The 16106-nt window shown below is 40.2% G+C and overlaps 1 protein-coding gene across 1 annotated transcript in view; it reads right to left on the bottom strand.

Moving 5' to 3' along the window:
* The window catches only part of IARS2 (isoleucyl-tRNA synthetase 2, mitochondrial), a 41186-nt gene that overhangs the window by 21459 nt on the left and 3621 nt on the right, over nt 1–16106 (bottom strand). The window contains exons 4-12 of the mRNA XM_064164540.1: nt 14362–14510; nt 14223–14272; nt 13969–14078; nt 13788–13878; nt 12663–12778; nt 10671–10840; nt 9656–9746; nt 9295–9446; nt 7723–7883 (exon numbers count right to left, since the gene is read on the bottom strand). Coding sequence (XP_064020610.1) covers nt 7723–7883; nt 9295–9446; nt 9656–9746; nt 10671–10840; nt 12663–12778; nt 13788–13878; nt 13969–14078; nt 14223–14272; nt 14362–14510 — 1090 coding nt within the window. The remainder of the gene's footprint in view (nt 1–7722; nt 7884–9294; nt 9447–9655; nt 9747–10670; nt 10841–12662; nt 12779–13787; nt 13879–13968; nt 14079–14222; nt 14273–14361; nt 14511–16106) is intronic.

Here is a 16106-nt window from a genome sequence, read left to right as displayed (position 1 = left end):
GAACAAGGGGACACAGTCTCAAGTTGTGCTGGGGGAGGTCTAGGCTGGATATTAGGAGGAAGTTGTTGTCAGAGAGAGTGATTGGCATTGGAATGGGCTGCCCAGGGAAGTGGTGGATTCTCCATCCCTGGAGGTGTTCAAGCAAAGCCTGGATGAGGCACTTAGTGCCATGGTCTGGTTGATTGTATAGCGCTGGGGGATAGGGCTGGCCTGGATGATCTTGGAGGTCTCTTCCAAGCTGGTTGATTCTATGATTCTATCAGAGGAAATTTTAAAGACAATTATAGACAACTAGTCTTCAAGTGAACATTTCAAGACGTGTGAACATTTCAAGACCTCTCTCTACTGTCTCAACACATTCCTGTTACTGGTCAAGTGTTACCCATACAAGTCACCGTCAGAAGAAAGAGTAGCTGTATTAAAAAGATGACTTACCCTAAAATGTGCTTAATACCACATAAAATGTTAGTGCATGTTGAGTGCATTTGTGGAAGGTGTAATTCAATTCAATGCTTAGCTAACAGCCCTGGCATCAAATTAGAGAGAGAAGAACTTTCTGCTCAAGAATCATACTCATAACTAGTACAGAAAAGCTACCAGCATGCCCTATAAAGCAAGTTGAAAATTTAGACAGGAACTTATCTTGGCTTCCACAGTAACTTCTCCATATTGCAAACATGCTTCAGTGGATGGACATAAACTCTAGTGCTTAATTATTTTTCAACCTACACATTATTAAAGCATTCAGCAGTTATTTGATGACATCAGTGTTTGCAGGAATGTTGAAAAGGTGATAGATCCAGCTACAGACCCAAAACTAACAGCTACCTTGAACAAGCTAGGGGAACACACTCCTAGCAAATAATGTGTTCCAGCACCTGCCTGGATTCAGTTTGGCCACAGCAGAAATCTGTCTAAGCCTTAGGTAAAGGAGTAGTGGTGTAAAGGAGATAAAAGAGAAAAGCAAAGGAGAAGTGCCACCAATTTTCTAACACTGCAGCTGTTAACTGTGATGCCCTCCCTCCTCAAAGGAAGAGATAATTAGGTCAGGCCTATCACACAAATATTTGGAGACTTAACAAGGTGGAGATACACCTTGCTAGTGCTGAAACAGTGTGTTAGTGCTACCTGTCTATCACCTGTAGTGAGGACAAACTGTTCTCCTCTCCAGTGGAGGCGGGGGAAGAGACAATATGGAAATAAACCCTGGCTATCAGTCTCCCTTGGGAAACCACCATAAAATGACTGCCTTAATTTACACTGAGTGGATATTGCCAATGTCACACCACTGTGGACACACTACTAGTATTATGGACTAACCTTTTACAAAGTGTATGGCAATGCAAAGGTTTACACTGTTAATTTATGAAGGGCAGAATTACTTTAAAGACACATTTTCATGACACGTGAATACAATTATGCTACAGATCAGCTTTCAGATAATTAAAAGGTCAGATCTGTGTTATCAATGACTTACAAGAAATAAGGAGTCAAGGACTGAAGTCACCTTGTTACTTTCTCATTCTAGATCAGTTTCCAGACAATTAAAAGGTCAGATCTGTGTTATCAATGACTTACAAGAAATAAGGAGTCAAGGACTGAAGTCACCTTGTTACTTTCTCCTTCTAGATCAGTTTCCAGACAATTAAAAGGTCAGATTTGTGTTATCAATGACTTACAAGAAATAAGGAGTCAATGACTGAAGTCACCTTGTTATTTTTTCATTCTTACAATTTTATCATTAAAAGAAGTCAGCACTGCAAGTTTTTTAGCATTATAATAAATTTTCCCAACTGAATATAAATGACCATTAACAAGCAAGTATTTTATAAGAGGAGACAGTTAAGAGCAAAGATTTCCAGGCTATCGCTTCGATAAAGACTTTTTCCTTCTACAGCTTAAAAAAACCCAAAACCCCAAAAACCTCTCCCTGTTTCTCTAATTGTAGGGATCCTAGGAAAAGATTAACTACTACCACAGGAGAGAGAAAGAACTACATTTAAAGCTATCTGCGTTGTAAGGAGTAAGATTTTTGTACCGTAAGATTTGTGCAAAGTACTTTCAGGCGAGGTGCAAGAGAAGAAAAAAAAACCACCACCTTTCTCAAATAACTACTCATCATTTTATAATCTGTGGGCTTCAACGTGAGCATGATAATTCCCCGAGTTAGCAATAAAAGCCATTGTAAAACTTTGCCCTGTATTCATCCACTATCTAGAAGAACTTGCATTACGTGTCACTCGCTACGTTTTAAGACTGAACCCCCTACGGCAATTCACGCTACCATGACACTAGCCAATCGCTCTGAAGTCTGATATTGATTATGCTGAACGCTTACTTAACGTGTTAACAGAAATTAGGCAGCATTAAGATATAGTCAGGAGGAGAGGAATACAGTGCCTGATGTTCTCTTGAGCTCTCTTGATTCAAACAAGGGCAAAGAGGAGCGCTTGTCCTCTTTATGAACGCGAACTACTACTGTAGCGGTAAGTATTGACCTTACGGTAAGTTGTCATCGCTTAAGAGTCCATTGAAATGCCTTAATGTTTTCAAAAGGTAAATCTTAGCCCAGAATGAATCTACTTCAAAAACAGCTTGGGCTTTGCTCTGTCAGAAATTTCAGTTGCTTGTTAATCGAAGTTACAGAGGACAAAAGTTCGCATGCATGAGATAATCCTTGCATTAGTATTTATTGCTATGAACGGTGGGTTTGTAAAGAGGTTATTAGATGAGGCCAGATTGAAGTATGTATCTCACACTGATTACCTGGTCTGAGCTACTACTGGAAATAGAAATCTCTCATTTTACTTTTGCAGCTTTTTCTCTCTTCTCTTCCACAAGTTACAGAATCTCCCAGAATTAAAACGTTTTCTCTCCAAATGTAACACATTTCCCAAGCTGACAAAGAGGATAAGCGTTCGTTTGTGCACGTTCGCTAGTTAAACTCTTTTGGGCTCCACTCGTGCAGCAAAATCACACAGAACCTTACCTCTGTATTCTTAAGGAAAATGGCACTAATGAAAGAAACTTTATTTTCTCTCTCTCATAGAGGTTTTTTGCTATTTTATAGCTCCTTTTACATTCCTGATTTCTCAGACCAGCTTCTGGTCTGAACGACTACCGGAAATAGAAACCTCTCATTTTACTTTTGCAGCTTTTTCTCTCTTCTCTCCCATGAGCTACAGAATCTCCCAGAATTAAAATGTTTTCTCTCAAAATGTAATACGTTCTCAAAGTTGAGAAAGAGGATAAGCATTCACTTGTGCACGTTCACTAAACTCTTTTGGGCTCCACTCGTGCAGCAAAATGACACAGAATCTTACCTCTGTATTATAATGAAACTAGCAGTAATGAAAAAAACCTTCATTTTCTCTCTCTCATAGAGGTTTTTTGCTATTTTACAGTACCTTCTAAATTCCTGACTGCAGCATATATGTGGTATACTCTACCTAAATGTAATAGGCTATAGAAAATTAGATTCTTTATAACCACAGACAAGAGTGCCATACAGTCAAATATCTCCAAGGGCTATGGTGGCAGCGGAGGACACAACTGCAAACAGAAAGAGTCTTGGAAAACTTGCATCAACCTTTTTGAATATAAAATTAAAACCTAGCTTGGTTCTCAACTTAGAAAGCCAGCATTATTGATGTGGGGAAAATACTTTTACTAGGGACAAGCAGTTCCATCTTGAAATAGAAGCATAAGCTTTCTGCAGGCTTTCACATAAACTCATTTACAGAAGGAAACACAGCACGTATATTTTAGGGACTTTTCTTTTGTTAAAGTCTTTTTACAGGAGCTACATGAACAGAATCACTCAAGACTGACCACTGGTGCTCTCATATGTAACAGCAACTCCATGTGGACTACGCTTACTTCCAGTGGAGATGCTGTTACTTTTGATAGACACTCAAAAAACTCCAGAGTAGCTGCACGTGTATCCAGCATTCAGGATAAGAAAACAGCTTTTGTTCTGAAATGTAAGTTATTTACTGTTGATTATAATGAATGATACTAATCACTGACACAATGTGAATATGAACATTCTTATGTCAGTATCCTGTTGTGCTAAGAGTATTAAAATAATGCAAATGCAACATTTTAGGCTTAGCTGTTTACTTCAACAAGAACTGGTGTCCAGGAAAATGACCTATGAATTGACAGACTGCTTTCTAAGTTTGTCTGTCATTTCTATAGGCCAATATTCTGTGCACTTTTCCTAGTCTGCTTACAGAAGTCTGCCATGGCTAAGGTTAAATATTTAATGAGCACTTTTTTGCACTTTGCTATGAAAATTTAACCTCTGCTGTAAAATACTTTAGCAAAGTACTGACTATAAATGAGTATCAGAAGCTGTCAGCCAAATAAATCTATTTTTCAAGCATATTGGATATGTCTTTTTTTTTTTCTTCCCTAAATGTCTCTTTTTTCCCCCAGATCAATTCTAACCCCACATGCCATACAGTTTCTCTGTTCATCTGCCTACATGTGTAACTGCAAGGCCAACACCTACAACCAAAAGGTTGAGTTGCTAAACTATTGCAGAGTTTATCACATCAAAATGCCTCACTGGCCAGACCTAACTCCAGCAATAATCTCACTTACAAAACATTTGCTTTTTAACACAAGTTACTGGTTTTCAAGGTAATTTTACAACAACCTAGAGGAATCCTCATGCATCCTCCTTTGTAAGTGCTTTCTGTAGCAGCTCGGTTAGCATCTCTGTGTTCTGAAGGAGCTACTGATTCAGAGTGTCCTTCATGTTTGACTGACAGCTGCTATACTGTTTTTCATTACAGCCATATTTTGTTGTTAAAATACACATGCAATAACCTAAAGTGAACACAAGCAACACACTCAAGCCTTATCTGCAGAGAGACTACAATAAATATGGTTAAGTGAGTCTAGTGGTATTGGGTTGACAGTTGGACTTGATGATCTTGGAAGCCTTTTCCAGTTGAACTTGATCTTAGAATCATTAAGGTTGGAAAAGACCATTATGATTCTAAGTATATAAGCAATTTTTAATACACTAACAATTTTTGTGGGTTAAGTGATTTTACACCCCATGGAGCCTTCATCTAATTACTTCCTGGTACATGTCAGCATGATTCAGGTACTATCAACCACTACAGTTATTGTGGTCTTTTCCTGCAATTATTGTCTACTATGAGCGAGTCAAAGTACCTATCTGTGCACCTTTACACACCCAGGTGAAGCCAAAGACTAACTGCTTAAAGTCCATTCCCTGCTCTCCACACCCTAAGCTTCACCTACTACTATACCTGTGTGCTCAGCCCAACCTCTGGAAAACATGCTGGACTCTGCAGTACATTTAGTCAATATCAGAATAAAATCCACTTTCTGTAATAGTTCTACTTAAGTTCACCTTCAGCTACACAATCTTAGCCTGGAGAGGAGGAGGCTCAGGGCGGGACCTCATTGCTGTCTACAACTGCTTGAAGGGGGGTTGTAGCCAGGTGGGGGTTGGTCTCTTCTCCCAGACAACCAGTAACAGAACAAGGGAACATGGTCTCAAGTTGTGCCAGGGGAGGTCTAGGCTGGATGTTAGGAGGAAGTTGTTGGCAGAGAGAGTGATTGGCATTGGAATGGGCTGCCCAGGGAGGTGGTGGAGTCACCATCCCTGGAGGTGCTCATGAAAAGCCTGGCTGAGGCACTTAGTGCCATGGTCTAGCTGACTGGCTAGGGATGGGTGCTAGGTTGGACTGGATGATCTTGGAGGTCTCTTCCAAGCTGCTTGATTCTATGATCTATAACGAATCTGCACAAAGGGTTGTAAGGTTAGGATGTATAAAATAGACTTAGGCTAGCTTACCTCATGACAAAAACCAACTATGGAAATGAACAAATAATGTGGAACTTGACAATACTTTTTCTATGAAACCACATCTTAGAGGATATTCATAACTGAACTTAGAAGATATTCATCACATTCATACCCCAAGAGGTAAAATCAGTATTCTAATACTCCTGAAAAGATAGAAAAGGATCACATTTGGTGGAGATTTCTTGTTTTAAAGCATAGTTTGGATTACAGTGTCTGGAATTCCTGAAATGCAGTGTCTGCAAAATTTGGATAGGATTAACCAAAAGATGGCAGAACACAGACAGTATCTGAAGTGTCAGACATACCAGATCATCTGGCTAAAGGTCACTTACTTGTATTTATTGAGGATGACTCTTCAAAAACACTCTGATTAACCACCTTGTGTTTAAAAAAACATTATTCATTAACTACTACAGAATCACAGAACTGTTGAGATTGGAAGACACCTTTGAGATCACCAAGTCCAACCGCATACCTAGAGCTCACAACCCGTTATTGCTAAGCCATTACCACTAAACCATGTCTCTAAGCACCACATCCACGTGTTTTTTAAACACTTTCAGCAATGGTGATTCCACTCCCTCCACAGGCAGCCTGTTCAATGCTTGAGAACCCTTTCTGTGAAGAAATTTTTCCTAATATCCAACTTGAACCTCCTCTGGCACAACTTAAGGCTGTTTCCTCTTGTCCTGTCACTTGTTGCATGTGAGAAGAGACCAACCCCTAACTTGATGCAACCTCTTTTGAGGTAGCCGTAGAGAGCAATGAGGTCTCCTCTCAGTCTCCTGTTCTGAAGGCTAAACTACTTCATTTTCCTCAGCCTTTCCCTATACGACTTGTGTTCAAGGTCCTTCATTACCTTACTTGCTCTTCTTCAGACATGCTCCAGCACAGTGTCCTTCTTGTAGTGAGTAATATGGTTATTGCACTTCAGATACCTCATTATCACATAGTTACTGAACTTCATATATCCCATTGGCACATGGTTATTGCACTTCAGATATCCCATTGGCACATGGTTATTGCACTTCACATATCCCATTGGCACATGGTTATTGCACTTCAGATATCCCATTGGCACATGGTTATTGCACTTCAGATATCCCATTGGCACATGGTTATTGCACTTCAGATATCCCATTGGCACATGGTTATTGCACTTCAGATATCCCATTGGCACATGGTTATTGCACTTCAGATATCCCATTGGCACATGGTTATTGCACTTCAGATACCCCACTGCCACATGGTTACTGCATTTCAGATACCCCACTGCCACACGGTTACTGCACTTCACATATCTCATTGTCAGTGTTACTGAACTTCAGATATCCCATTGTCACATGGTTACTGCACTTCAGATACCCCATTGTCACATAGTTATTGCACTTCAGATACCCCACTGTCACATGGCTATTGCACTTCAGATACCCCACTGTCACTTACCCAACTGCAAACAGCTATTATGACAAAACACCTATGTTGTTCAATTCACAATGCTACAATTACACCTGCAATCTAACAACAATTACACCTCCAATCTAACAACAGCTTGCATTTCACTCTTTGCTTGAATATAAAGGCCAGTGATTACTGCCAACTCAAGCTGAAGATGAGGGATAAAAGGAGTAATTATTATCAAGGGGACCTGTCATGTAACTTAAATGGATAAGGAAATTTATTCCTATTACATACACACAAGTCACCTTCAGCAATGACTTCTTGCTTGTTTCATGGCAGAATTAGGTATGTGGATAAACAACAGTAATTAAAGCATGTCTTTATACTTAAATAGTGAGAAGTGGTATATTCTGTAACTGCAATGCAACAGACATTCTTTCACTGTTCAGTATCTAAAGTTAGACAAATACCTGTTTATCAAGCACTCTCCTGTGTTCTTCTGATAGAAAACAGGAATCGGAACGCCCCAACATCTTTGTCTTGATATACACCAGAAGGTCCTTCTGTCCAGCATTTCCAGCATTCTGTTCAGTGCAGATGTTGGAATAACTTTCACTTTTTTCACTGCTTCCTATGAAGTACACAAGTGATTTGTTGAATATACTTCAGCATTCAAACACTGTTTGTGGTAGCAGTATGAAGAAGTTCAGGTCTACACCTACACATGTTCCTGGGCAACTGTCATGTTCTCTGTTGACTTCATCATACACTGCTGTTCAATAATCTCTTTCAGACACTGTACATCTCCTCAGAGAGCAAACAATGCCCTTCTGCCAGCTCTAGCAGACACACTCTGACGTGAGCTAGAAACGGCACTGGTATCTCTACATGAAGTTCAATAGTCCCTTGTGTCTTGTGCTGTTATCCAATTTTAAAGACCATCTTGTTGGCTGTATTTACAGAGTGTCAACTACCATTCACCCCCAATCCCACTGGATAACCATCATAGAATGGCTTGGGTTGGAAGGGACCTTAAAGATCACCTAATAAAGATCATGTTTTCTTCTATTCTAGATAAAGATGGATATGGAATAAACAGTCCATGCCCTAAGTAGAGTGAAATCACAGTTATCAAGACAACCTAAGGGTGCTGGTCAGAGTTTGATTAATATATAATTTAAAAGAGCACTGCATATTGAAAAAATATGGTTTAAAGTTGTTTAAAATAAGACTGTGGTGCCTCTGCTATGAGAACAGGCTCAAGAGTTGGGGGTCTGCAGCCTGGAGAAGAGAAGGCTTCAAGGAGACCTTATAGTGGCCTTCTAGTACCTGAAAGGGACCTGCAGGAAGGCTGGGGAGGGACTATTTACAAGGTCATGTAATGACAGGACAAGGGGTAATGGGTTTAAACTGGCAGAGGAGAGATTCAAACTGGACGTTAGGAAGAAGTTCTTTACAGTGAGGGTGGTGAGACACTGGCACTGGCACAGGTTGCCCAGGGAGATTGTGGATGTTTCCTCCCTGGAGCTGTTCAAGACCAGGTTGGATGAGGCCTTGGCCAGCCTGTTCTAATGGGAGGTGTCCCTGCCTAGGGCAGGGGGTTAGAACTGGATGATCTTTGAGGTCCCTTCCAACCTAAACCATTCTATGATTCTATGAAAAATAGTAGGGGGAGCAAAGAAAGATGTCTGGCTATGCAATGAGATCAAAACACAAAGGTAGTTTCACTAGTTAATAAAATGGCATCTTCTGAACTGATTACTTGGAACACTTTATTTTAAAATTACTTTTTGGGGAGAAAAAAAAAAATCAGTAGTTCTAGGAAACTTAAAAATCTCCTGTAAGTACAATGAATAAATAGGTCAGTGTGTTTATCTTGTATTATATCAATACTGACAATCATCAGTTCCACAAATACTTTAACTACTGCTTGTAAACCATAGAAAAGAATGTATTCTGGAATGAGCTACAGGAAGATGCTTTCGTGGTTCCAAATGGCATCACCTGTCTTTAAATGTCTTATAATAAAACAAATTAGATACCTGTGCTGCAGCCTTCACATTTGCTGTGTTTACAAACCACTGTTTGCTGGCACGGATAATCATTGGTTTTTTAGTCCTCCAGTCATATGGGTAACTGTGCACATACTTCTCTTCTTTCAACAAGCTCCCAGCTGCTCGAAGCATCTGAATTACTGAAGAGGAAAAGTGAGGCAAGATTAAATTCCAGTTTGAACATACTGCTACTGTTAACATCATTAATTCCTTTCCACAATGAACACCTAATAAAGAGTGCCCATACTTCATCCACAGTCAAAATGTTTTCAGTTTACATGAACCCTCAAAATATACTTGCAGGAGTGTAACTGATAAAGTAACAAATGACTAAACATGGAATGCTCACCAGCTTCATTCCCCTCTTCAAGAACGTTCTTGTTTTGAAGTTTAGGACCTGCAGCCTCAGTAAAAGAACCACTTTCATCCACGAGGCAATCCTTAAGGCAAAGATGTTAATCATGTCAATAAAATAACACATAGAAATTAATTACCTCTCTGTTAAGTACTCTGCAGAGTATATACTTTTCTGATTAACAGCAAAGTATGCTATATTTAAGTACACTTCAGATTTAGTAATCTCTTAAGCAAGTGAATTTTACATACTGGAAGAAAAAAGCACCACTCTCTTTGCAGATACAGCACAGCTACCTGTGTTCTGGAGCCCCCCATAACAAGAAGGCTGTGGATGTGCTGGAGAGTGTCCAGAGAAGGGCCACGAGGATGCTCAGGGGGCTGGAGCACCTCTCCTCTGAGGACAGACTGAAAGAGTTGGGGCTGTTCAGTCTGGAGAAGAGAAGGCTCCCAGGTCACCTTCTTGTGGCCTTCCAGTATCTGAAGGGGGACTACAAAAAAGCTGGGGATGACTTTTTAGGATATCAGGGAGTGACAGGACTGGGGGGAATGGAGCAAAGCTGGAGGTGGGGAGATTCAGGCTGGATGGAAGGAGGAAGTTGTTCAGCATGAGAGTGAGTGAGAGCCTGGAAGGGGTTGCTCAGGGACATGGTTGAGGCCCTGTCCCTGGAGGTGTTAAAGGCCAGGCTGGATGAAGCTGTGGCCAGCCTGATCTAGTGTCATGGCAGGGAGGCTGGAACTAGATGATCCTTGTGGTCCCTCCTAACCCTGACTGATTCTATGATTCCACACCTTACACCATGCCACTGATTAGTATTTCAACAGCTTTTAAAATTAACAGTGAAAAACCATAAACAACCCCACAAAGGAAAACTCTACTCCCCAAAAAACCCAAACCCAACCACACTTCAAAACACTTTGAAAGTTTTATGCAGAAATTACAGCACTTTGGGCACACAAGATCAAACAGTTGCAGGGAATCAAGAGCAATAGCTGTAAAACTGAAGTACCGTGGGTAGCTGATGGTGGGAAGCTACGCTATAGTCTTCCATGCCGTGAGCTGGAGCTGTGTGAACCAATCCTGTTCCCTTTGACATTGTTACATGATTTGCAGGTAACAGAGGAGAGACTCTGCCAGGAATTGTGGGATGAGCACAGGAACCATCTGCCAAATCTACACCTGGGAATGAAAAAAAAACAACAGGAGAGAAAACAGAGAAACAATTCATGCATTCAGCTTATTTCATCAGAGCAGAAATGGAACGACTGATCAACACATGATATTGTTTAGATGTACCACTTCTTCATCTTGTTTGTGGGTCCCAGTCCAAATTCTCTGCATTTTCAATCTTGCACACAGTTGGGGGGTTTTGTTTGTTTAAGTTTTTTTGGTTTGGACACTCCACACATTCCCAACCCTTAAGAACTGCTATTCTCCATGCTCTGGAAACATATCCCTGTAACACTTGGGCAGGCTATAAACCTTGAATTTGGAATGTATTACTAGTTCTGCCACTAAGTATCACAGTATCAGCAAGGTTGGAAGAGACCTCAAGTACTAATACTACCATGAAAAGTTCATTTAAATTCTCATAAATTACATACAAAGAGAGCACAGAGTGCTAGTTTGAAGCTAACTGAAATATTCTAGTGAAAGAAATTATATTATAAGCTGTAAAAAGGAGACAGTGGTGATGTGCACTTCTCTCATAGGCTTGCTGAGATGTATAAAAACAAGAACACAAAACACAGATAACACAGTGTGGCTCTCTGTTGCAGTTGGTGTCTGTACTTTTCTCCCTGGCCTGCTTTCTGTATAACTAATTCTTCTGCTTTCTAACTCCCCTGGCCAATCCTCCAAACTCAACTTGCACATAAGGCAAAGTCTGGGATAAAGGCAGAGGGGTGGAAAGGAGGTGGAAGGGTGGTTGAGAGCCCCTCTTAGGGACTCTGGTTTCTGGGAGAGCTGTTGTGTTTCCCTATCACTCTTTAACTTGTATATTTCTGTACAGAGCTGTATATATTGTAAATACCTGCTTGTATATTGTGCTAAGATGTAAATATAAAGCTTCATTCCTTAATTTCCATCCAGCTGAGTCTAGTCTGGGTGATTTCATAAGAGGGAGGGGACAAGTAACACCCAAACTGTCACATGAATGAAGCTAGTGGCACTTTAAGGTTGAAAAGACACTGATGAAATCTTAGCAGCAAAGCCTTGCTGAAAATCAAGGTATCACAGAGTTTAAGCAATGCTTCATATGACAAAAATGGCTTTCACTGAAAGCTTTCTTCCTGGAGGGAAGATCTTTAGTAACTGCTGTGAGACAGGTACAGAAAGGTAACAAATATAACTAATTACTGAACTTGTGGGAACACAGAACAGGTTCTAATATTAAATTTCTTTTCAAGAAGGTCCAACTCTACTGTTGTATTTTATCTCCACATTATAGGATTCAAAAATGTGGAATCTTTGAGAAGAACACTTCCAATTCTGTCACTAGACAAACCCAAGATTATTCATCAGTGAAAATGATAATTTTTCCCCTCTGAGAAAGAAAGACAAGGAAACAAAATTATAGAATGTTAGAGGTTAGAAGGAACCTTCAGAGATCATTGAGTCCAACCCCGCTGCCAAAGTAGGATCACCTAGTGTAGTCCACACAGGAATGCATCCAGGCATGTTTTGAATGTCTCAAGAGAAGGAAACATAGCAGAACGACCTGAAAAGAGTCAAAGAAACCACCACTGCCACCTCTTTTACATAGGCATATTTCCAGCACTGAATTGCTGACAAAGGCAAATGAATAAAGTTTGAAATCTATGGATGAAAACCAGAGCTACAACACAGCATTTTAAGTCTGACAGACTCCCCTTTGTATTATTTTGGTGAAGAATGTTCTCAAAACATACATAAGAAAATGAATACATCAAAACTGAAGCACTGTCCAGACACCTACAAGCAGATTGCTAAGCAGCTTTGTTGCAACACTATTAAAACTCACCTTTACAGGTGGACAAAACCTCAAATTGTGTGTCCAAAACAGCAGCTGTAGACTCAACTCTTTCTGCAGCTAGAATGAAGCGTTCACCAGTAGTTGCACACTTCACAATTGAGTATCTGCAATGCAAATAGATACTTGTGATAATAATTACTAACATCACAAAGCTACAAATTGCTTTAATGCTCCATCTACATAAGGCAGCAAAATATGTTTTAAGATCTACATGTCCAATTAAATCAACCTCAAAAAAATCTGCAAAATAATATAGCATTGGGAAGAAGTAACTCTTATAGAACTCACTTCTATAGAAGTCACTTCTAAGAAGTAGTTAAATAAAAAGATGAATTAAAATATCAGTAGAGATACAGGACAAAGCTTACAATTAATCTGTAAATACCAAATATTCTAACATTAGGAATAAGTAACTTAATAAATAAGTAATTAAAATACTAATGGTGATATAGAACAAAGCTTACAATTGCATGACTTAAAATAGTAAACACACAAAAAAGGATGCTTTAGATGAAATGTAATGGTAGTCCAGGACATTTTAACTTTGTAGACAAGGACTGATGCAGATTACTGCACTAGTTTAAAGCTAGCTAGAATGTTTTGGTGATAAGGATTACAGGCTGTGACAGGGAAACAACGGTGATGTCTACTTCATTCATAGGCTTGCTGAGATGTATAAGAACAAGAACAAAAACATAGATAACAGTCGCTGCCTGGGCTTTGGGCTGAACCTCTCTCTCTCTCTAACCTAACCTGCCGTCTGTGTGACTAATCCACCTGCTTCCTAACCCCCCTGGCCAATCCTCCAAGCTACCTTAAACATTAGGCAAGATATAGGGTAAGGTTGAGGGGTGGGAAGAAGGTGGAAGGGTGGTTGAGAGGCCCTCATGGGAACTCAGTTTCTGGGAGGGCTGCTGTGTTTCTGTATTACCTTGTACCCTGTATATTTCTGTCTGTAACTGTATATACTGTAAATCTCTGCTTGTACTTTGTGCTAAGCTGTAAATACAAAGCTTCATTCAATTTCTAGAGCCAGTGAATCTAGCCTGGGTGATTTTCCAAATTGGGGATGGGGGAAACACCCAAACCATCACACAAGTGAAAGACACATACGCTGAATCTGGCATGTAACAAACCGCTTGATTGGCTGGCACAGTCCAGGGTTGTGTGGTCCAGACCAGCACACTAGCAGGGGATGATTCATCTACAGAAGTAAATTAGAAATACTTTACTTACAGTTATAACAAAACAAAGCAAGCAGCTATCAGTCTTAAATTCAACACAGCAGTCATACCTATCACAGAAGTCAGCTTAGGTGGTGACTTCAGCAGGGGAAATTTTATATACACAGAACGACTGACATGTTGCTCATTGTACTCAAGCTCTGCTTCAGCCAAGGCTGTCCTGGGTAGAGATCAAACATTAAGTTAACACACTGAAATATTCAGGTTGGAAAAGACCCTCAGGATCACCCAAGTCCAACTGATCATGAAAAGCCATTGATATCTCTGCTGAAATTTTGAAGGTATACATTAAGTTTATACTCACTTCGTTGAAGGGGACCAGAAAACAGGTTTATAGTCCTGATAAATGAAACCCTAAAGAGAAAAAGGAGGGAAAAAAGAAAGCTATAAGAGTGGAAATTCCTAAGAAAATCAAAATACATTTCAAGAAAAGTTCAACATACCTTGTCATACATCTTATAGAAGACTCTCAGCTGGTTTGCTTCATACTTTGGATCAAACGTGCGGTAGCAGTTAGCCCAGTCTGCCATTACACCCCAACGAATGAAGGCAGATTTCTGTTTCTCAATTGCTCTTTCAGCAAATTCTCTGGCTGAAGGGAATAGTGCAATTAAGCACATGGTTTAGCCCACTAAAATAAATGTAACACCATTTATATATAAATAGAAATATGAATTATACACATAAATTTATAAATATGCCACTGGAGAAGAGGAGGCTCAGGGGGGACCTCATTGCTGTCTACAACTACCTGAAGGGAGGTTGTAGCCAGGTGGGGGTTGGTCTCTTCTCCCAGGCAACCAGCAGTAGAACAAAGGGACACAGTCTCAAGTCGTGCCAGAGAAGGTCTAGGCTGGATGTTAGGAGGAAGTTGTTGGCAGAAAGAGTGATTGGCATTGGAATGGGCTGCCCAGGGAGGTGGTGGAAGCACTGTCCCTGGAGGTGTTGAAGCAAAGCCTGGATGAGGCACTTAGTGCCATGGTCTAGTTGACAGGCTAGGGCTGGGTGCTAGGTCGGACTGGATGATGTTGGAGGTCTCTTCCAACCTGGTTGATTCTATGATTCTTAGAAAAAGCCTGAGCTGAATACATTGAAACCATGCACTGAAGCATATGAAATAGATTATTATGGTTCCAAAAAATACTTATTTCAGAGAAGTAGTTACATAAAATGACTGCAAAGAGTTAAAAAAAAAAAATCCAGCAGCAGCAATTTTTTACTGTTACAGACAGATAAACCACAGATGTCTCTAGAATATAAACTGTATTTTTAATAGGAGAAAAATAAAGCAGTATATTTAGTCATGAAGAACAAGCTTTCAAAATGTATTCTCACATAATTTGAAACAAGAGCAAGAATTAACCACCTCTGTTGAGGAGAATCCAAACTTTTCAAAGCAACATGCATCTGAAAACAAGTTAGCCTATTTTATTGCCACAATTTCAACCTAAGGTGGCTGAATGTTGATGTCTTCCAAAACACACTATGTTTGCTTTGAAGAAATAATTTCAGTTTCCATATAACACAGACTATCTTCCTCTGAAAGGATCAACTCCTTTACTTTTGTAGCATTGCTAAAAACACATTCAGCAAACAAATATTGTACAACAGCAGGAACCTACAGCCAAGCTGTCCTGAGGAAGCCTGATTTTCACATGCATCCTAATCAAATCCCATTCTCAAATGGCAAAAGGATGCTCATCTGATAAATACATCTGAATGCTACTACATAAAGAAAGCAGAAATCCAAACCCCCTGCCCTCCTTTTTTTTATAACTCATAGTCAATGCTAATGTGCGTTCATCACAGCAGCAAATGAAGCCTATACTGAATTATCCCATTTCATAGTATGACATTATGCTCTGTCATAGAATCATAGAATCAACCAGGTTGGAAGAGACCTCCAAGATCAGCCAGTCCAACCTAGCACCCAGCCCTAACCAATCAACTGGACCATGGCACTAAGTGCCTCAGCCAGGCTTTTCTTGAAGACCCCCAGGGATGGTGCCTCCACCACCTCCCTGGGCAGCCCATTCCAATGCCAATCACTCTCTCTGTGAAGAACTTCTTCCTAATATCCAGCCTATATCTACCCTGGCACAACTTGAGACTGTGTCCCCTTGTTCTATTGGTGGTTGCCTGGGAGAAGAGGCCACCCCCCACCTGGCTACAATGCCCCTTCAGGTAG

The sequence above is a fragment of the Pogoniulus pusillus genome, chromosome 25, assembly GCF_015220805.1.
Source record: "Pogoniulus pusillus isolate bPogPus1 chromosome 25, bPogPus1.pri, whole genome shotgun sequence".
NCBI lineage: Eukaryota > Metazoa > Chordata > Aves > Piciformes > Lybiidae > Pogoniulus > Pogoniulus pusillus.
Note: the sequence above shows the minus strand (reverse complement) of the source record. Positions and strands in the feature narration are given on the sequence as shown.